The following is a 22,094-nucleotide window of genomic DNA, read 5'->3' on the forward strand; positions in this document are numbered from 1 at the left end:
CTCTCATTGCGCGCGTAACCTTACACACACAGAGCAACTTGCCGGCTGCCACGTCACCTCCCTAGTCGTCACCGCATAAACAGTAAAGATGGCGGCCTCCATCCGGGAAAAACAGGCAGGTCTGTTGCTAAGTTTGAATTTATCTCGAAAAACTCCATAATGGTGATATAACTCCTGCGAATGATTCTCAATGATTTTTAAGCCTTATTTATTTAAATACATAGGGTAGAAATGACTACGTTTTAAACAGAGTTCTGATAGTCTAGCTAAGAATGCTAATCGTGTTGGTTATCTAGCAGCTGGTTAACATCAGATGAGTGGATGATTTGTTCAGCTTGTATGACTAGATAAAGTACGCTGTTTTGATCAATGTAGAGAGCCAAAGGGCTCCTTTATAAACTCTGCTGGTAAATAATATCCCGGAGACTTAGGAACCAGTGGTCACGCACACGCTAGCTTCAAGGCAATAAGCGCAACCTAATATATAGTTATCATAATAAGTCATTATAAATTGTTTTATAATGTTCTTGTATTTGTGAGATTTTTACAATACATGGGTGTTTACATTTATTGTGTGGATGCAGCTGTAGTAAAAATTATTCAAGATATGGTTGTGCATTTAATAATTAAAATGTGGATGGCACTGCATGAAGTAACGTGACGTTAATGGTGAGATATGAAACATAGTGTTCTTGATGAAATGCTGTCAAATCTGTTTTAACAATAATATCATTTAAATTACTTAACACTATGCACACAGGCAAGAATGGCGTGCATTGGCTGACTGTGATTTTCGATTCTGATATTGAAAGAATGTTTCTGTCCTCAGCTGCTCTAAAGCGAATGCTCAACTTCAATGCCCCACCCCTGAAAAACACAGCAGCTGAACCGGTATGGAAGGTAAGGATTACACCTAGAGGTTTCCTCACTTCTTCCACTACACAGGGGTCTTAAGGTATCACAATAATGCTTCTGTTGTGGTCATTTCTTTACACACCCACGCTTTGCTATTCTTAAAAGGTCCTAATTTACGATCGCTTTGGCCAAGACATCATTTCTCCCCTGCTGTCAGTGAAAGAGTTACGTGACATTGGCATCACTCTTCACCTGTGAGGACCTTTAATACTTTATTATGATTACCATTGTGTTTTAAAAGAAACATTTTGTATAACGGATGCTTTTGTTAATGTATTGAATGTCAGTCGTTTGAATTGTTTGCTTTTGACACTACTGTGCATCTTGTTTACTTCATCTTCTAGTTTGTTGCACTCGGATCGCGATCCCATTCCAGATGTTCCTGCCATTTACTTCATAATGCCCACAGAGGAGAACATTGACAGGATATGTCAAGTAAACCTTAAGATTATTGTCTCTCTTTTACTGTTTGTTGTATTACACAGTGTCAAGCTTCATGTAAAACAAAATTACCCTATTTTTCAAAACTAAAAGAGTAACTTTTTTCTTGCAGGATCTGCGAAACCAACTCTATGAGTCCTACTACCTGAACTTCATCTCTGCAATCTCCAGAAGCAAGCTGGAGGATATAGCAAGTGCTGCACTAGCATCTAATGCAGTAAACCAGGTGACCAAAGTAAGTCAAGCTCTCGAGTTAGTAACTGTTTGTAAAGAAATAGTTCACCCAAAAATGAAATTTAAGCCATCCTTTCATGCCATCCGAGGTGTATGTGGCCATGGGTTATCTTCTTCAGCTAAACACAAGTTAAAATCATTTTTAAATAATATGTTTCAAATATTTAAATAATATCCAGACTCTTCATAGCGTTGTAATGGCGTGGCATTATTTAATGATCATGCTATTATTGATGATTTCATTCAGCTCTTTCTCAAATCGGTTCTACCTTTTCACAGGTGTTTGATCAGTATCTGAACTTCATCACGCTTGAAGATGAAATGTTCATTCTCTGCAATCAAAACAAAGAACTCATCTCCTATCACGGTTTGTTGCTCAAAAGACCTACAGTGTTTTCTTTATATGTTCTGATTTTAGTTTATTTCTGAATGGAATAATTTACAGTACTACTGTTATTTACCGGCAGCTATCAACAAACCAGATATCATGGACACAGACATGGAGGCCATAATGGACACTATAGTGGATAGCCTGTTCTGCTTCTTTGTTACACTTGGTAAATAGCAAGTTTTTATCCTTCTGTATGTGCGCTCTGTTTAATGGGTTGTCTGAATTTAGGAGCTTATGATTTGTTTGAATTGTCCTCTCTGCCACCCAACTCTCAACTTAAACAGATAGTTCCTCGCCATCAAGTCATTTTTTTAACTTTTGTATTTCAACAGGACATTTTCATTCAATATAATTAGAAAATTAAAAAGTGCAAGTAAGCCAGCGTTTGCTCATTGTTTAACTGTTAAGATGATTTGAAGACTTTATATTATGAAGAGTGGTTTGTGTTGAGAGAGCCACTGGGTGGCAGAACCTTCCTGCATGTTTTTCTGTATATTGACTAAAGGACTGAATATTTCGATTAAGGCCCGGTTTCGCAGACAAGGTTTATCTTAAGCCAGGACTAGTTAAATTAGTCACTTTTATAAAAAAAAACATCTCTGGTGTGCATTTTGTGTTATTTAAATGTTATATTTGCTATATGTTATTAATTGAGTTATTTTCAGTTGCTCAAATATAAATTTTAGTCAGTGACTAGTCTTAAACCTTGTCTGAAAAACATGGCATATGTCTATTTTCGTAATTATTGAACATATTTGGCTTTCATTCTTACCCATAAGCAAACCCATAATGTAAATCTGATCCAAACTGCTAAACTTTCATACGACGGAAACTTCCTGATTCTAACTAAGTGCAATGATCAAGTCTGTATTGCTGTTTACGAAGTGTGGGTTAAACTCTACTGAACATTCTTGAGTGTCTTGGGAGCCTGTGTGTGGATATTAAATGCGCCCTCCTATTGGCAGTACAATGAGCTTTCCTGTTATCTTAGGTGCTGTCCCAATAATCCGATGTCCAAGAGGGAACGCTGCAGAAATGGTAGCAGTGGTAAGTTACTCACGGATTTGTTTTTTGATGTCCCTCTGATACCTTCTATATGAACAATCTGAGATATCTTTGTCCTGCTCGGTTAAAAAGAGTTTTACGAATTGTGAGTAGAATGGTATGGAATGTCTGTGGTCATTTATTAATCACCTCAACCCCTCCTTGTAAACCCTATTACACAGCATTTGTAAATGTCCAAAGTGGGCAAACTGATACTGTCACTTAATGCTGTTCTACTAAAGGTACAAAATTCTTCTTTGTTCTGTATGTGGGACTCAGTCCAACCTCGCCTGGCTTTCAATAGAGAGCTTTTGGATGATTCGTTTTCTAACAGAAGAATGTCTTAGTGTTAGATGAGATAAAATTAACACCTTAAATTCCTGTGTTTATTAGATTATTTAATTTCCTACATATTGTACAACTCGTTCCTACTGGAACTATTGGTTTTACTGATTTAACTTTTTTCCACCCAGAAACTTGACAAGAAACTGAGAGAGAATCTGCGGGACGCTCGAAACAGCCTGTTCACCGGAGACACCATGGGCACTGGCCAGTTCAGGTGGAGCAAAATCACACACACAGATGACAAACAGACCTATAGATGGATGGAAAGTTTAAGAAAAGATCTAGAAAACAGTGATTTTGGTTTTACTGTAGTTCTAGGCTTTATAATTATATAACTTCACCACACCCCCACAGTTTTCAGAGGCCGCTGTTTGTTCTTGCCGACCGGAACATGGACCTAGCGACTCCTCTTCACCACACATGGACGTATCAGGCTCTTATTCACGATGTGCTGGTGAGCAGATCCCAAAGAAACCCACATGACCTCAAATTAAGCCCATATTACTTATATTTTTCAAGAAATGCTAATGTACTTTTCCCTTAATGGAAACTGAAAGTAGCTCCAAGTTGCGGTATATATGGAAAGATCAAGTTATTACAGTCACCGTATGGATGATAAAGGGTTTTTTAAATGTGGAATGTCTGCGCCGGGTTGTTTTTTGTGCCAGTAGTCATTTATTCTTTTTTGTGGTTTCAAAATGCTTCTGCTTTAAAGTCTTAAATTGCCAGAAGTGCTTTGAAGGATTCTATTCTATGTTTTATACAATTGGATTGAACGTTTTTGTTGTTGTAGTTATTTTATAGTAAGGGACAATAGGGCCTGCAGTATGTTTTGGTGCAGAAATTCTGTTACCCAGTATCACACATTTGTATATATGTGTTTTATCAGGACTTCCATCTGAACCGGGTGTCTGTGGAGGAGTCTCAGGGATCAGAGGCCAGCCCATCCGGGGCACGACCCAAAAAAAAGAACAAGAAGAGCTATGACCTCACTTCTGCTGATACATTTTGGCAAAAACACAAAGGAAGGTAAATACTTTCTCTTATAGTGTTCTTCTGCATTGTTTAAGTATCTAGTTTCTATTAACTTTTAACATAATGTTTTAGTATTTTTTATGGAATTATTGAAATACCTTTTCTGATTCAAAAGCATCTTTTCAACATAAGTGGAGAAACAGAAGAGTTAAAGATTTAAGCAGCAGTGCATTTCATGTCATTGTTTTTAACCTCTTTTAGGAAATATTTTTACCATATTTTTTTTAAATATTTTATTTTGGTAAAGTATTGTGTCCCTTGAATACACTGTTGCTTTCTATAAAAGTGTCTGCCAGATGCATAAATATAAATGTTTTCATAGCTACATTCAGGACTTTATCCAATAGCTTATCCGGATCACATACTGGCTTATTTTTAGCCTCAACCTCATGAAAACCATTTAATTGATTTCTGGTCGATGTTTCAGTCCGTTTCCTGAGGTGGCAGAAGCCGTGCAAGAGGAACTGGATACATATCGAGCACAAGAGGACGAGGTTAAACGCCTCAAGAGCATCATGGTAAGACACAAGAATGCGGTTTGTTATTTGTGGATTAGCTCTAGGGCTGATGCTGAATAATATATAAAGGCATTGTTGAACTGAAGCGGTGATAAGAAGCCTGTAATGCTGATATGTGTTTTTTTTCAAAGGGCCTAGAGGGGGAGGATGATGGAGCCATTAGTATGTTGTCAGATAACACTGCCAAACTTACCTCAGCCGTCAGGTAGGAGAAAGAAGAATATCTTTTTTATTGACTGTGTGTTTTGCTTAAAGGAATAGAATTACTTTCTTATTTCATTTGTAGATCATTCCCATTAACAAAAGAAGTTGACTTCCCCTCCAAAATTGTAGTTTGTTATGAAATCCTATGCTAATCTAATTACAGCCGCCACTTGTCTCCTATCGCACATGAGCTATTATAAATATATATTAGTCATTGTTCTCACAAAGGGTCTTCCGCTGTACCCCTGCACAAATAGAGTTGAATAACACCGTGCTCCTCTCTCCAAACAGTTCTCTTCCTGAGCTTCTGGAGAAGAAGAGATTGATTGACCTCCACACCAACGTTGCCACGGCAGTTTTGGACCACATCAAGGTCAGTGCACCATGAGAAAAATGTTTTTCATCTCTTGGGTTACGGTTTCTCAGCACATCTTATTATTTTTTGCGAGGCAGGGCCGCATATTTTACTCTAAATGTGCCTGTCTGTCTTTAGAGTCGTAAGCTGGATGTGTATTTTGAGTATGAGGAGAAGCTCATGAGTAAATCTACTCTTGATAAATCTCTACTGGACATTATCAGTGATCCTGACGGTGAGTCTTCCACTTTAAACATGCAGAGCTTATTGGCTGTTAATGCCATCATATTAAAAATATTTATAATAATATAACTTATTATTCGAAGGTTTCAATTTCTTTGGCATCATAATGGGTTCTGAAGTATGAGTTCTACAGTAAAATCTTATTGGTCCAGACACAACTTTGCTACAGGAGTCTCCATAAAGATACAATTCGTTCTAATATCTGATTGGAACAACATCCTTTGTGTCCAACAACATAACATAGCCCTAAAATCTGAAAAAATCTGTTAAAATCAGTAACATTTGGCCTCCTGTGACTTTATGTCTAATTGACTGGTCTGTAAGCCTAACTATATTCCACCATGATGTCCCTCAAAACATGGCAACTGCCTTATCAACGTTTTGTTTTACCAAGAACAACCCCTTTCTGAAAGATCAAATAAAACTAATTCTATGAGTAACTCGTCAATTAATGAGATTCTGTCCCACCCCTCTTCTTTATCCAGCCATTTTCCAGCTTAGTGGACTGAAATACATCACATCCCTAAGGGGAAGCGGTCGACTTTAAAGTCTCTCTGTGATGCTACCACAGGATGAAATTTGTTTTCTCTCCCGCCAGCATTGTGAGGTTTCGAGAGGACACGGTTTCTTGATCTCCACGGGATCCTCTTTAAGTTCACAGGTTTCCTATGAGTACACAGGAATGGCCACTATGCTGACCATCATGATAGCGATCAGTTATTTTTCATGTGTTCGGAATGCACTGTGCTTTAGTGTTTAAGCAGAGTTTAATGTTTGATTTACTGATCACATTTCCGCTTTTGAGGAAAATAATCTCTAGTCGTGTTTACTTTGTTGAATGTAAATGAACAGTATGCATTTTGATGATGTTTTTTCCTTATTGGTAGCTGGAACCGCAGAGGATAAGATGAGGTTGTTTCTCATCTACTACGTCACTTCCCAGCAGCCCCCATCTGAGGTACGGCCTTCAATCAAACTATTAAACCCAAATGATTTATCTGTATTTCTATTTTCCTGTATATATATAGGAATCCTAATGTTACTCCGGGACTCCATGACAATCTGTGACGATAGATGTTCATGACTGTTGATCATAGAGTGCCATAGCAACCGTTAGATGTCTATACAAATAAGACTGAAACACAGACTTGCAGTGTCGTCTGTGGTGGGCTACCCTGATGTGCACTTTCGGTAACACCACATTTGATTATAATCAGTGGCAAATGCATGGATTTTTGATTATTTTGGGACACATCAAGCCAAAACCATTCTGAATCCTCTATATAAAGCTCGGCCTTGGTTCTCAAACTGTATTTTTTTAGACTTCAAAAGCCTTGTTGTTCTTTGGGACACATGCGGCGCAGATTTGGGGAACACTGACGCTCTTTGATGCCATGGCCAAATGTTATTGCTCTTGTACCTTGATAAAGCAGTATTGTTCAGCTCATGGCAAGATCTCCTAAATGGCCATTCAAAAGACAGTATGAGTTCTTGTGTACAATTTCAAGACTAGGAAACAGAGCCATGGGACCAAACTCGGATAGATGATGTCTCACCCCACAGCAGTGCCAGTGACCCTTGAAGTTGTCCTATCAGGAGAGAAAGCGCTGTGGCCAATGCGTCACGCAGGGACCCCGCTGTCATGCTCTGACATGGTTATGAATCTAGGCACTAAAAGCTTTAACTTTCCAAATAATAGTGAGTCGACGGCTAAAGTCAGACAGGAACTCTCTTCCACGTCTTCTGGGGATCTTTCTTTCATCTGCGTCCTCCTGAACCAGAGTATATTATTGTTGGCAAAGCGTTTGCATGAACTCCAAAAACAACCATTTTGTTTGTTTTTTGGACACAGTAATGAGATTGGTGACATCAAACCGTCCTGACTGGTTCCTGCGGTGCAGACGGTTACGCGCCTAACAGAAATGTGTTTCTTTTCATTCTGATGAATGCTTGTGACTTGTGAGCCATGTGCCATCCTTCATTGTATAAAAACAGTTTCATTTGACCTGCTAAAGTTTTGGTTTCATCCGAGATTTTGTTCTTCTTTAGGCTGATCTGGAGCAGTACAAAAAAGCAATGCTTGATGCTGGCTGTGACCTGTCCCCACTTAACTTCATAAAGCAGTGGAAGTAAGTTCTGGCCATTGTCAACAAACACATCATAACACGTCTCATAGTAACTACATTAAATTTAACAGAATTATGAGAGCAAGAGCTTTGTAACTAATATTTTCTAGAGCCTTCACCAAGATGGCTGCAACACCAGCCAACTATGGGAGCAGTGGAGTGAAACCAATGGGGTATGACGTTACAGTAAATTTAGTTCTGACAATGCAAATCACTTTTGTTAATGTCATAAGCGTCAGTTGCAAATATATGATGGTCTGCTTGTCGCTTTCGTAGACTTTTCTCGAGGGTCATGAACACTGGCTCCCAGTTTGTAATGGAGGGGGTGAAAAATCTAGTATTGAAACAGCATGTGAGTATATACGCCAATAACTAGCTTTAGACTGCAGTGCATTAATCTGCATTAAAGGAATAGTTCACCCAAAACAAGAAAATGTGTCCACTCACTGGCAAAATACAGAAGAAGATGTTCTAAAGAGGTTCTAGCATGTTCTTCAGAAACACTTTCATAACCTCAGGGTGGACTACAATGATATTAATGTAAGGTTAAATATAATTAACTGTTAACTGTACGAATTTTGATTAGTTAATGTTATCTGTTGAAGTAGTTAAAATAAGCATGTACTATGGTACATACTCAAAAATCTGAGGTGGTCGGACAGAGCCAGAAATGAATACCCTGCGTGATGTCGCCAGAGCTGTTACAATATCAGTTTAACACTTCACAAAAGAATCCACAACAAATGCTGAATAGTTGAATGAATTTGCAATACGTGTAGAATTAACACAAAATGCACTATCATGGTTTTTAACTTATCCATGTTATTGTGTCAATACCTGTTTATTGTATATTTGTGTCTGCTTTATTGTGAGCCTTTTTTGTGTTTGTACAGAACTTGCCTGTTACTCGAATCTTGGACAACTTAATGGAAATTAAGTCAAACCCGGTAAGCATCCATCTGTCCTTTCATCACTCTATCACACCATTATTATTCATAGCAGTACATACAAATGTGACAATCCTTCACTTTATAGTTGTATGTTTTTGCACATCTATGGATAATTATCCAAAAATGTTTCCTACATGCAAACAGTTTTGCATGTCATTAAGGATGACAGGTTTACCTCCCACTGCGGATTGATGTCTAAGACACTGCAGCTCTATAGGACACTGGCTTTACTCTTAAGAGGGCACAGAAGAAGCTTTTTTATACGAGACCTCAGTTAAGGCAATCTGATCTGCTGTGTTAATGCGACTGTAACAGCCAGGGGAACACCTGTGGAGAGAGAGTGAGGAGATAGTTTTAGTGAGCAAAAGCATAATGTTTCGAGGGATTTGGAAGCGTTCCATTTTGCTTTTACCTTTTTCAGAACAAATGAGCTTTAAACAGCAGTAACAGGTAACTTCTTTCTGCAAGCTTAAAAATATTTTTATGAAGGGTCTCATCCATGTAGTAAAATGTCTGTATATGAAGCATCAGGTATTTCAACACATTGGCTGTTTTCAAGTTATTGTTGGACTGTGTTTAAGGAAAAGTAATCTTTGAAAATGTCTCTGATGCTTTGAGATCAACTACGTTCTGGGACTGTGTGGGGGAAAATGATTAATGCTGATTTTGTTATAAATGTGGAGTTACTGAAAAGGAAATGATGTGGCAATTCGTTGACAGAGCCCTCACATTATGACTTTAAGGGCTCGATTTTATATAGACATGTTGAATTTTCCCTTAGCTCATTTCCAAGAACTATCCTGAAGAGCTGTCCTAAATTTAAAATGCTGTAATGGAGACAGCTAGCTGACATATTAGCTCTTGAGATCATCTGCCTGTGTAACAGTGGCCTTTTAGCTTCCCCTTCTCGCACCAGGACAGAAGGACCTTATTTCCTTTTAAAACGCGCTCGGGGTCTCTCTGATCTTCTCATTCTTAAAAGCTGGGGTGCACCGATTGCTGTATCTTGTTACTGAGATACTTCCCTTTCGACCTCTACGTTCTGCCCATAAACTTGAATTGAACATAACAGTATTATCATATTCTCAGCGACTGGAATTCCAGTGGCCAGCACAATACATCTTTTGTTGGGAAAGCTATGCGACTGAAGGGATAGAAGCATCTCAGAACGTCCACTCACAGACCAGCCTACTTGACCAGGTTTTGATGCAAAAACAAAAAGGTCTGAACTTCTGCTGATAATGTGGAGTTTTGCTACCTAGCAGGGGAAATCTGATCGCAGAAAAATCTGGAGCATGTAGACATTTAATAGTGTCACTGGTCTCCAGTTTCAGTGAGTTGACAGCAAAGTTTTTCTTTTTGAAATATGTGACAGAGCACAAGGTCTGCCAGGGTGACCAAAGTCTCGTGGGGGAAGAGACTAGCTTGGCCCTTTCAATATGGAGGATGAGAAAGTAGGAGGCCATTTGCCCCCACCTCAGAGACAGCTCTTGTCAGTTGAAGTCAAAACATTCAAAGAAGAAATATTTAATCTTTTTTATTAGCCTTAAGGACTGGGAGAGCATATTTGACTGTTTGAGGATAGTTTTGAGATAAATTGTGGCTGGAAGCATAATTGCTTGATAAGGGTTTAGAGTTGATGAATGAGGTGGTTTTCAGGAGCTGGTGATGTGGGGACGGTGCAGTCAGTGTTATTTCATCCCCAATTTACCGACATGCTCTGTAATCCCTTATGTTACGTGCTGTGATTTTTGCAGGAGACAGATGACTACAGATACTTTGATCCCAAGCTGCTTCGCGGAAGCGAGAGGTAGGAACTCAAGACTCATTCAGATTCCTTTTATTTTCTAACGATAGAGCACAATATTTGATTTGGTCGCACTGTATGCAAATATTATGTTAAAGGCATTTGATCCATGGAGGAATTTGAAACTTGTTTCTTTTATTACATACACATAAGGCAGCATTGAAGTTGGGTAAATAACGGATCCACACATCCTTGCCAGCGCTGTGACTTTCCACTGAAAATATTTAGAATATAAGAAGATCTGTAGTTTTTCCGCAACTGTTGGCTGTTTTCTCTCTCTGCCACTGTTGATGAATTAATCAGACTCTTTAATTCCTTCAGCTCCATTCCAAGAAACAAGAACCCCTTTCAGGAGGTGAGCATTAAAACCAGTGAGCACTGTTGAGAGCTGATGATATTTGGACCAAGTCTAATTTATTGAAATCTTTAAATATAAATTGAAATATAATCTACGCTAATCTCAAACGACTAAGCTTTTGTCATTTTACAGGCCATTGTCTTTGTTGTTGGTGGAGGCAATTATATAGAGTATCAAAATCTTGTTGACTACACGAAGGTATGCTAAACAGACTTGGTTGTGTGAAATATCCTTCTAAAAAACATCTTTTTATAACGATGTATAACATTTTCTTTGTTCTCTTCAGGCTAGACCAGGGAAGCGGGTTCTTTATGGGTGTAGTGAGCTTTTCAATGCATCCCAGTTTATTAAACAGGTACGATCAGTTATCCTAAAGATATTGATATCAGGATATCTAAAAGAAAGATTTGTGACCCATTTAGAGTCTCAGTCACAATCTGCATCACTCTTTAGCCATTCACATACATGGAGAGAATGTCATGAAAAAAAGCTTTGCAATTCATTGCTCTAAAATGACATCTGATTATCCCACAGTTGGAGGAACAACACTGCTTTGAGTGTCTTGGAATGCTTTTTGCTACTTGAAGCAAAACTACGTAGTACTTTGTCTTAACAAAACCGACACAATGTCATAACGTGCCTTTCCCTTTGTAAATATTTTTTGAACATTGTGCCCAGCTTTTTTGCATACATTTTTGTTAATAGTCCTCTGCCTGGGTAAAAAAGGAGGGGTTTCTTCCTTCTTTCTCTTGGTCGTGAACCTATATGACACAGATTTTGTGTGAAATAGAAAACGATTCAGTTGTAATCCTGATTTTGTTTAATTGGTATTGTGATTATGCAGTGTAAGCGAAAGTAAGACTAAATCCATTCATTTCTCCACAGCTCTCCCAGCTTGGTCAGAAATAGGTGCAGTGAAGTCCAGCTATCCACTCTTCTCAAAATTGAAATCAAGATATCTTCATAGATATGCTATTAAATGTCTCTAACCTCAGAATCATTGATATTCCATGTACTTTATACTGTTTTCCTATACTATTTAATTCAATAACAATGGTTCTTGAAAATAAAGTTCTAACAGTCTTAAGCAGAAATGGGCTGCTGTTTTATTATTTGGGTAATCAGCATGTCAGCAACAGCGTATATCAGCATTTATTTTGATGGATTAACCTTCTGGTTGAAACATCTGAGTTTAATCAGAGAAGTGTCTTGTGTAAAGTCATAGAAAATGCAGTTTGGGATGAGTCAAACTTAAAGGTTTTGCCAACATCTGAGACTTCGGACTGAAGATGGGTACCATCAATGTTTTTCCCTAAACATTACGGTCTACTGGGTATCGTATGGAGGACGAAACAGTTATTAATGTCTATCTGATAATACTAGGTTAAGCGCATGCAAGGTGTGGACATCAATTGCTAACTGAAGAAAGTTATTTCAAGTCAACTTGAAAGACAAATACTATAATGCAGCCGCAGAAATGATTTAATGGGCATTTCTAGATGTATTGTGGCCATTCCAGTTCAGTATCTGTTGAATTTAAACAAAATCAAACCTCAGAAGATGTGACTGACAGCATGACAAGACACACGGAAACTGTGACAAAAACGAAGTTATCATATACTTCCCTAAATACATGTACAAATATTACTGTTGTATTGCTTAAAAGTGAATGTGAGTTTTTTTGCTTTGCAGTATCTGAGATCTGAAAGAATACAGAGCATATTTTCTGTTATTTTTACCTGTTACTTCAGTTTTCATTTTCTACCAATAAATGTGAATAGAAACAATTTTATTATTTATTTAAGCGAAAAGTTCAGAGAGTGAAACAATGCGTACCTATACATAGTTATCACATAATTTTACTTTAAATGCTCATGTAGCTTTCAAAGACAAAGACTGGTGTGAGAGGTCTATCTATAGATTATTAGTATCCGTTCCAAGTACACAGGCATGTGTCTTTTTATCCCCTAATCTCTCTGGCTTGCTCCCCAGGACCAGGTTAGTGGGTGATGAGGCAGGATTGCAGAGAATGCCAGAGATGTTTGCACTGTATAAAATGCTGTGCCCCGGCCAGGTGGATGAATTCCTAATCCTGAAATCATCAGCATCAACACGCTGACAGCCATCAGTGTGGTCCGTCACATCAAAGGTTGCCAGCCTCATCACGGTATGCTCCATTTTGGCCAGACATACTGGGCTATTATAGCTTGCATAGTTTAGGATACCCGGTACTAAGTCCATGTGTTCTGTGCAGTGGGGTCAATGAACACTGCAATACAATTTGCTCAGATTTTTGTTAGTGTTATCGAATCATTAATCGTGATTAATAGCATCCAGAATAAAAGTTTGTGTTTACATAATAAAAGAAAGAGCGAGGTGGTATGGTTTTAGTAAACATGTTGGCAGTTTGTAGAGCATTTTAAAGCGTCAGAGAAAGATACAGTACTGCACTTCTGAATGAAAGTGTCTTTAGCGGTCAATAACTTTGGTGTACTTCAGACGGGAGCAGGTGGTCTGACGGTAACCCCGCCCTTTGCGACATCCGACATACAGTGGTGGCGTACACACAGTTCCCTGTACTATACAACTTGTCAAAGTATGTTCCGTGCATACCAGCCACGAGTGCACCTTCTCAGAGAAATGTTAGCTTTGTGGTTTGTGGGCGCAGTTTGGAGGAGAGATGTGACAGCATTGAGTCAGTATTGCTTGAAAAGCAAGCAAAATATAAAAAGCGCATTATGACCATTCAGTTTATGCAAAAGAGAACAAATTGGCTAAATAAATGAAATTCGGCCAAGCATTTGATTTTTATTCAAGTCGGCCAAGTATTTTCATTTCAGTGCATCCCTAATTTATTTTCCCTACTATGGCAGTATATGGGGGACGAGATCTGTTTGGTTAATAAAATTCTTCCAAATATCTTTCTTTGTGTTTAGCAGAACAAAGACATTTATAAAGGTTTGAAACAACCCGAAGGGGAGTGAATTATGATTTTCATATCCATTTAAAATACTGTATATATAAACATTTATGATTAATCGTTTGACAGCCCTAATTTTTATCATCTTACTTTGAGTCCCGGCATCTCTGCTTTGTTTCCTCAAAGTATTGTAGCCCCCAAGGTTTACTTTTCATGTAATTCTCTAAATGTTTCTGGACCACAGGGATGCAAATTGTTGTGTTTTGTTAAACCTGGTGCAAATATAAGTAAGGTTAGGAGAGGTACTATTCAAGCAAACAGTTCTAGGAACACTGGTCAAGGAAACTGGCCCCAACACTAATGGAATATAGCAAGCCATGTTCATCGCATTATAGCTCATTTCACCTAGACAATATTTATTTCTCTCTCATTGACCAAACGACGGTTCAGCCAGGTTCCTCCAAGACCTGAAAACCTCTGTGCTTGGGCATGAGATGTTGTTTTTCCAATATTAGTAGCTCTTAAGACTTGGCGGCACAAATACTAGATAAATCAGCATTATTACTCTGTTAGGACTGCATTGATACAAATGCTCTCCATCTCATCGCGTCATCAAGCGTAACATTGGAACGGTTGTAGCAGCAGTCTTGCTGTGTTGTGTGTGTTTTGGGCTGGAGCAGTTACAGAGGTAGGACAAGGACATTACTAGTTCTAGTCCATTTTCATCAGTGGTCTTTAAAATTGGGTCATTCACGCTTTTTTAACTACTTTTGCCAATATGCATTATAGTTTTTGTCCATCCTTTGTACAGTCAAGTCCAGCCAGGGAGATGTCAGTGAGAGGCAAGAGAAGATTGAGGGGAGCATTATGCGGGTAAATCCACTGCTCCAAACCCTTTAATCTCACCCCATAAGCAACATCAATCACGTAACCAAAGACTGATGATCATTTAATGTGGAAATGTACCCCTCTTCTCTATTAACACAGGTGTGTATTAATACATATACTCTAGTGTGTATTTGATTCTCACACCAGATCTCTCTTATTCTGTGTGTGGCCTTCCTGTTGGCCTGGTCCCCATATGCAGTCATTTCGTGGTCGGGTGGGGTTACCAAATACCCCCACTCAACGGCATCCTGGCAAGCCTCTTTTCCAAGTCAGCAAGTTTTTACTATTCGTTTATCTACATTGGCATGATCTCTAAGTTCCGGAAGGACTTGCGGGCTCTGCACTGATATGGGTCTGAGGCATTAGAACAAAGACCAACCCACCGTCCCACTGGCCCAGCCTGGTGATGTGTAGCTCAACACTACTGCAATTGAGGAGCCAGTTAATCCAGACTCCGAGATGGAGATGGGCCATGATAGGAGTAAAGGCTAAGGCATTTCATGAACCCGAAAACCACAGTAAACCATTATTTGAGTCTTGAAGAGTTTTTCAAGAAACGCAGCTACTCTGGAAGGTTTAAGATTAGATTTGCCATAAATTATAAATTTTTACAGTTTTTCATTTATACAGTTCTTCACCACAATTGACTACCATAGTAGGAAAAATGGCAATGGTAATCAAATGTGCCCCAGAATGGTTTGCTTTCCCAAATTATAAAAAATAAATTGTGTTCAATAGAAAAAAGAAATTCTACTTGGTAGTCAATGGTGCCCCAGAACTGTTACAAGCATTTTTCGAAATATCTTTGTGTTCATCAGAACAAAGAAATGTATACAGATTTGGAAGAACTTGAGGGTGAGCAAACAAAGACAGAATTTTCATTTTTGGACAAATTTTTCTTTTAATGTCTGTCTCTGGGGATTGTTTGGGTTTGGGATGGATTTAGAATTGGTTTGGGGACAAAAAAAACGAAGGTTGTTGGGGTTCCCTCAACTAAATTTCAAAGTTTCCAAAAACATTTTAAATTAAACTTTGGGAAGCAACAAAGGACGGCCAGGATGGGGAAAGGGCCAACATAAACAAATACACTACACTATCTAAGAGGGAAAGAATCTAACTTGCCTAAAAATAAAAATAAACAACATAAATTTCCCCTTTTTCTCTCAAACCAAAAACAAGAATATAAAGCTAATATAAGCAAATAAAGTAGCACCCACCCACCTACTGCTATAGACCATTAAAAAGTTATGCAGAGTATAAAACTGACTTTCATAATCAGCAGAAGAGCAACAAAATTATGATCAAATAGCATCAACATCTGGAGCTCAAGAAACAAATTCTGCTGCATATCGTCTCTGCTTTTCATTTTATTTCCAAGAAATTTCATTTCATCTTAATTAGCAGGACAAGGCACAAAACAAGTCAGACAAGAAGACATTGTACAATTGCAAAATAACATTTTTTTCCATGATGCGTAAGAGGAAACTTGTGCATTGTGGTCTGTATGGACAACAAGGATCTCGACTACCATTCAATTAAACATACGTTGCTGATCCAGTTGTCCCTGAATAAACTGGCCAAGCTCACTATGCTTAATTATTTTGCCAAAACACTTAAGCTGGTGCATTTTAACAAAAGATAGGATGGATGAATAAATGGGCCATTTTTATGAAATTCACTTCACAAATTCACAACAGTCATGGACCTGTTTCAAGTAGTTAGACTGAAGTGTTATGACTCCTGTACTGTCCATGTCACAGTTAACATCAGCAATTGCAGAGTAGATTTAAGAGTTCAATGAAAACATTCTAGAGTCTCCTGGGATTAAAAGTGATATTTTCTCGATAACTGATAGCTCGTACCTCTTTCAACTTAAAAACTCCACTGTAACTGAAACGTTTCTCTTACAATAATAATAGAAGGAGAGGCAGAAGATTTGATTTGGTTTTGCCAGCAAGCTGACAGCGAGAAAGCCAAAATCCGGACATGGCAAACGTCAACTCTCCTAAAAGAAAGATCCTTGATATTTGATTGTATTTTTATTAACTCCTAATCACAAAAGAAGTAATTTAGGTGGCCAATTTCAGAACCTGACCATGATAAATAGTTAGCAACATTGGATGTCACATTCCAATTTACATTAGAGAACCAAGTACTGTACTGTGAAAATGTAGCACCTGCATATTCCATTGCAGTTAGCTCTGAACACAAGCAGCGAGACCTTACAAATTCAGTCAACCAGAAATAAACCTTTCAACATTCAAGTTCAGTCACAAATATTTCATCCATCCATTCTCCAAACCCACTTGTTCTGTGCAGGGTCGCCGGAGAGCTGGTGCCTATCCTACCATCTCGGGCATCTCTGGATGGCCAATCCATCACATGGCTGTAACAAATATTTAGAAATGGCAAACACTCAAGATCTGAATATTGCTCTGGCCCTGCATCACTCCGTTTCAAGAAACATTTTAATTCGCAGAGAAAGATGCAAAACTAGCCAAAGAAAGGGTTTGTATACAAAGACCTCAGAGGGCAGCAACCGTTTAGAAACGTATTCACGATATATCAAACTTTCAAGCCTGCACATATTTTCTCAAATCTTGCATTGCACATATTTGTTAACTTACCAGTTACATGTTGATTTGTCCACGTCAGCTTCCCTAAATGCAAGTAAAGTGTATTTACTGTCTCCACTAGAATTTTGTAAAGCATAAATATTTATAGGGAAATTAAGGAAGCAAAAGGCTTCAGGAATGGGAACTGCCAACATAAAAACCCACCACTACCTAAAAGGGAGAGAATTTTACTTGGCTTTAAAGGAAAAAAGCAATATTTTAAGTCTCTCTATATCCAAAAGCAGGAACCAGTTTCCTTGAGTTCATTTTAGAATTCACCAAATATGTTGAACACAAATATTTTACTAATTAAACAGGATATGAAACTCAATAGAGTACTAAAGAGGAAATACTAGCAACAGACACATCAGCAGTAGTTGCAAAGGACGCTGTAGCATTTTCAGTAACCTTTAAAGTCAATAAGCAATTATAAATGATAATATTATTTGTCTTACACAGCGTTGCAGTGATTATTATAAATTATTTATCTATGCACATCATGATTTTTGTCAAATTAATTTGCAGTTGTAATCTTTCATTAAAAACAGCTCCCCCTCTAAACAACAACTCTTTTCTTCATGACCATTTTCAAAATCAATTTTTTTGGAAAAGATTTATACAAAATGATTATATATTGTTATATATGTGTAAGTTACATTTTCCTGTGAGAACCTGTTTGGCAAAGGCGCTACAATTGTACCAAATGGGGTGCAGAATTAGCACAAGAATATAATAATTGGAGAATCAATTCAAGAAACAATAATATTGAAAAGAATTCGACTAAATTCTCCCTAATGAGGGAGAATGAGAAAAATAGTGGGCATGGGTTGCGTTTTGCCCTGCAAATCAATTGTTTGTAAAACAACAGGCGTTTCATTTTGAAATGCCAGCAGATTGACAGTTTGTGGAAAGGAGGTAACAGATTTATTTTACACTATAGATTTTGATTAAGAATTACACTCACCTAAAGGATTATTAGGAACACCATACTAATACTGTGTTTGACCCCCTTTAGCTTCAGAACTGCCTTAATTCTACGTGGCATTGATTCAACAAGGTTCTGAAAGCATTCTTTAGACATGTTGGCCCATATTGATAGGATAGCATCTTGCAGTTGATGGAGATTTGTGGGATGCACATCCAGGGCACGAAGCTCCCGTTCCACCGCATCCCAAAGATGCTCTATTGGGTTGAGATCTGGTGACTGTGGGGGCCATTTTAGTACAATGAACTCATTGTCATGTTCAAGAAACCAATTTGAAATGATTCGAGCTTTGTGACATGGTGCATCAGAGGATGGGTACATGGTGGTCATAAAGGGCCATTCTCCTCTGACCTCTAGCATCAACAAGGCATTTTTGCCCACAGGACTGCCGCATACTGGATGTTTTTCCCTTTTCTTTGTAAACCCTAGAAATGGTTGTGCGTGGAAAATCCTAGTAGGGAGCAGATTGTGAAATACTCAGACCTGCCCGTCTGGCACCAACAACCATGCCACGCTCAAAATTGCTTAAATCCCCTTTCTTTCCCATTCTGACATTCAGTTTGGAGTTCAGGAGATTGTCTTGACCAGGACCACACCCCTAAACGCATTGAAGCAACTGCCATGTGATTGGTTGATTACATGACCGCCGTATTTGAAATAAGGTATACCCATCTCATCCTCAATTTTGTTTTAATATTTTCAATATACTGCATTATTCACAATAAAACATGCACCTTATATAAAGCAGAATTTGCTGCTATTTTAAGAATTGCGTTGTAGATAAAATCCTGCAATATAATCTGTCTAATACAGTTTGTTTATAATACACTGTAAAACCATTGAAAATATAGAACAATTTTACTTGAACTAGAATTTCATCAGCTCTAATGAAGAACGACGAGTACTGTACATAATCATTTATTAAAAGGCCTTCAGAAATGACACTACTGTGCAAAGCCGAGCGAGACAGCACACAGAGACTTAAAAACATCTAAAAACCAAACTTGAAACACGAGCTAGCTATTTCTGATGCAAACCATTGTAGTGCTTCATTCAGCCCACATTCGCAGATCTATTGTGCTGTGGTATATTCATCACAACACATGCAGAGAGTTACACAAAGAGAGTATATATCTGAAAAGCAGAGGACCAATTTACAGTATATACTTTCTTATATTAATAGTGAAATATTATGTATTCATGTTTCCAACATCAAAATACATTTATCTTTTGAGCAGACAAATCTGGGCTCAAGTCTATGCAATACTAGCCAAGGCTAATATTTGTGTAGGTAAAGATGGTTGCCTAAATGAGACATCCATCGAAGTATTGGACGCTTGCTACTATTTATAAGGAGTCGAGCGTTAGTCTTTGCATTCTTGGATGAAAGCAGCAGATCTCCCATGAAGTCTCACATGGTGTGAAACGTGACCGCACAATACTGGCCCAGGACGAAGTGTATGTGTCGCTTCTCTTTTAATTCAGCCTTTCATCTGACTGCACGCAGACAGAGTCAAGCCAGCTTGTCCTTATGACCATCAGCTGCTGCCCTAATGGGAACAAACTCTGTGTAATACAAAATAATAGGATACAGTCACCTTCTCAACCAATCACAATAAAACCTCGACTATAAAGAACGTAATGTTTTCCTTGAAACCAAAATTCATCTCAAACACAAAAAAAATGTAAATGGAACATTAATATTTTATTATATATATATATGTATATAGTTTATTAATACCAAAGGTTAATAAAGCAATTTCTATCTGAATGTACATAAACTAAAAATCTATTACAATGATCTAAAATGACTTATTTTAATGTTTATGTAACTTCTTTACAAATTGTAAACAAATGTTTTTGACCTTTGTTTTTAGTTTTTATGATGTTTTATATTTATTGATTATATTACTTAATTTGAATTATAATAAGCTAATATATGTTTTATTTTTTTTATTATTTATTTGATGTTAATCTGTTACACTATTAATTATTACAATAATACATGGTTTACTTTTAGGTTTATTTGGAAGAATGTGAGTAACCAAACCGATGTCATCCCCCATTGACTCCTATTTCTTTTCCATACTATGGAAGTAAATGGGGGATGACATCGGTTTGGTTACTGACATTTTTTCAAATATCTTTCTCTGTGTTCATCAGAATAAGGAAAGTTATACAGATTTCAAACAACTTGTGGGTGAATAAATGACGTATATAATGTTGGGTGACCTATCCCTTTAACTATTAACCATAATTAATAACTATTAATAAAAATAGACTATTACATCATTAGAACATTATTCATTTTTTTTAAGTTTTCACAATAAGGTTTACACCTTCAAATCCTTGTCAAGGTTTGCACAACTTTACTTAGCATCCTACACTTCTGGAATTGATCCAGGAATGGTTGTTTTCATCAATTGTGCTTTACTTGATATGGCCACAAATACATTCACACTGACATGGCTTGTTTATTTATTTATCCTTCTATAACTTTCACAAAAATGTGAATGACTGCTTGAACCTCAGACTTTGTGTGCTGTGAAATATTTATTAATTGAGACATTGGTTGAGTTCCCAGTCATTACAATGAGCAGTTGTTCAAAGAGGGCCATAACACATGGATCAGCTTTCATTCTTCAGAAGTTTTTTATCTGTCCCTCTGAATGAGCACCTTGTCGTGCAACACATACCCTTACAAACTTCCAAAGCGCTTAATCAGAAGATGCCAATAAGCTGGGGATGCCACGGTCAACATTAACCTATCGTATTCCTATTTGCCGCCAGGTTTAATCCTGGAAATGTTTTTAAACATCACAGTTGATGTAAAATTATTATATAAAAGTCACTTGAAAATACAGATACATCTTTTAAAAAATTCAGCTTTTTCCCTTTATTAAAATGTTCTCACATATTGGAATACTTAACCCAAAGATTAAAATTTAATTTCTTGATCACGCTCATCCTGTTCCAAACCCACATGACTTTCTTTTTGTTACTAAAGTCCCCGGGTTTTACTTGTATTGTTTTTGGGAAAACAATTTTTGAAACCTTTAAAAACAACAAAACTATCTTTGATCTCTCCTTAAACAAACTGGTTTGGAACATGAAGATGAGGTTCCTGCTATCCTTTTCTGGCAGAATTGTCATTTTCCATCTTCTCTACATAGATGCTAAATACATGTAAATACATTTACAGCTTCTTCAAAGTTAGTCCGGTTATTACGGTGAGAACAGATTCAAGTTGATACCCGAAGGTTTGAGTTGAGAAGGAATGCGAGAACTGTGCCATAATAAAATTGTCCCATAAATGACAACACACACACAGTGATACATCAACTGATTCATCTGTATCCTGTTTTGTTTGTCAGTGGATCATCACATTTTGGAAATTTGCTATTCAGGATGTCCTCAAGTTGAACCAACAACCTTCGGTACAGCCTTCAGGCCTATAGTGGATTGCACACAGTAGATTCACGTTTGTAGCTCTCATTTCTTTTCTTTGACTAAACTAAGCCCCCGTTAATTCATTGTCCTGTTAAAGCATATAACAAACATATGTTTGCACATATCTCTAAATGATTAAAAAGTGGGCGACTTCACAACAATGTCCTTTTCAGGTGCTTTGGACGTAAGCCTCGCCTCCTGTGATGTCACCAAGGAATCATTGGGGTTTTCAGGGACATTATTTAAAGGAGTAGCTCTTTCCTCAATTTT

At 37.6% G+C, this 22,094-nt stretch overlaps 2 protein-coding genes across 2 annotated transcripts; both read left to right on the forward strand.

The window, feature by feature from the left end:
- Positions 1-8: 8 nt before the first annotated feature.
- On the forward strand, positions 9-12,747 carry scfd1 (sec1 family domain containing 1). The gene is made up of 25 exons (XM_079458088.1): positions 9-119; positions 830-900; positions 1,021-1,109; positions 1,260-1,350; positions 1,469-1,591; positions 1,870-1,957; positions 2,058-2,147; positions 2,973-3,028; positions 3,499-3,584; positions 3,725-3,824; positions 4,260-4,399; positions 4,833-4,923; positions 5,055-5,128; positions 5,419-5,500; positions 5,621-5,717; positions 6,613-6,683; positions 7,775-7,854; positions 7,962-8,024; positions 8,128-8,203; positions 8,745-8,798; positions 10,559-10,611; positions 10,930-10,963; positions 11,099-11,164; positions 11,253-11,321; positions 11,852-12,747. The coding sequence occupies exons 1-25, from the start codon at positions 89-91 to the stop codon at positions 11,873-11,875; spliced, it is 1,899 nt and encodes a 632-aa protein (XP_079314214.1). The 5' UTR covers positions 9-88; the 3' UTR covers positions 11,876-12,747.
- A 248-nt stretch (positions 12,748-12,995) lies between these two features.
- opn6b (opsin 6, group member b) lies at positions 12,996-15,121 on the forward strand (the record flags this gene model as incomplete). The annotated part of the gene is given in 5 exon segments (XM_079458640.1): positions 12,996-13,015; positions 13,072-13,133; positions 14,698-14,759; positions 14,922-14,988; positions 14,991-15,121. Coding segments are annotated over 5 exon segments (342 nt in total).
- Positions 15,122-22,094: the final 6,973 nt, after the last annotated feature.

The sequence above is a fragment of the Barbatula barbatula genome (assembly GCF_947034865.1).
Source record: "Barbatula barbatula genome assembly, chromosome: 6".
Lineage (NCBI taxonomy): Eukaryota > Metazoa > Chordata > Actinopteri > Cypriniformes > Nemacheilidae > Barbatula > Barbatula barbatula.

What these genes read in the sequence shown, in the direction of transcription:
- scfd1 (XM_079458088.1), top strand. Translation starts at nt 89, where the DNA reads ATGGCGGCCTCCATCCGGGAAAAACAGGCAG. An exon ending in CATTATCAGTGATCCTGACG is followed by an intron (nt 5,718 to 6,612) that starts GTGAGTCTTCCA and finishes CCTTATTGGTAG; the next exon opens with CTGGAACCGCAGAGGATAAG. An exon ending in CCCAGCAGCCCCCATCTGAG is followed by an intron (nt 6,684 to 7,774) that starts GTACGGCCTTCA and finishes GTTCTTCTTTAG; the next exon opens with GCTGATCTGGAGCAGTACAA.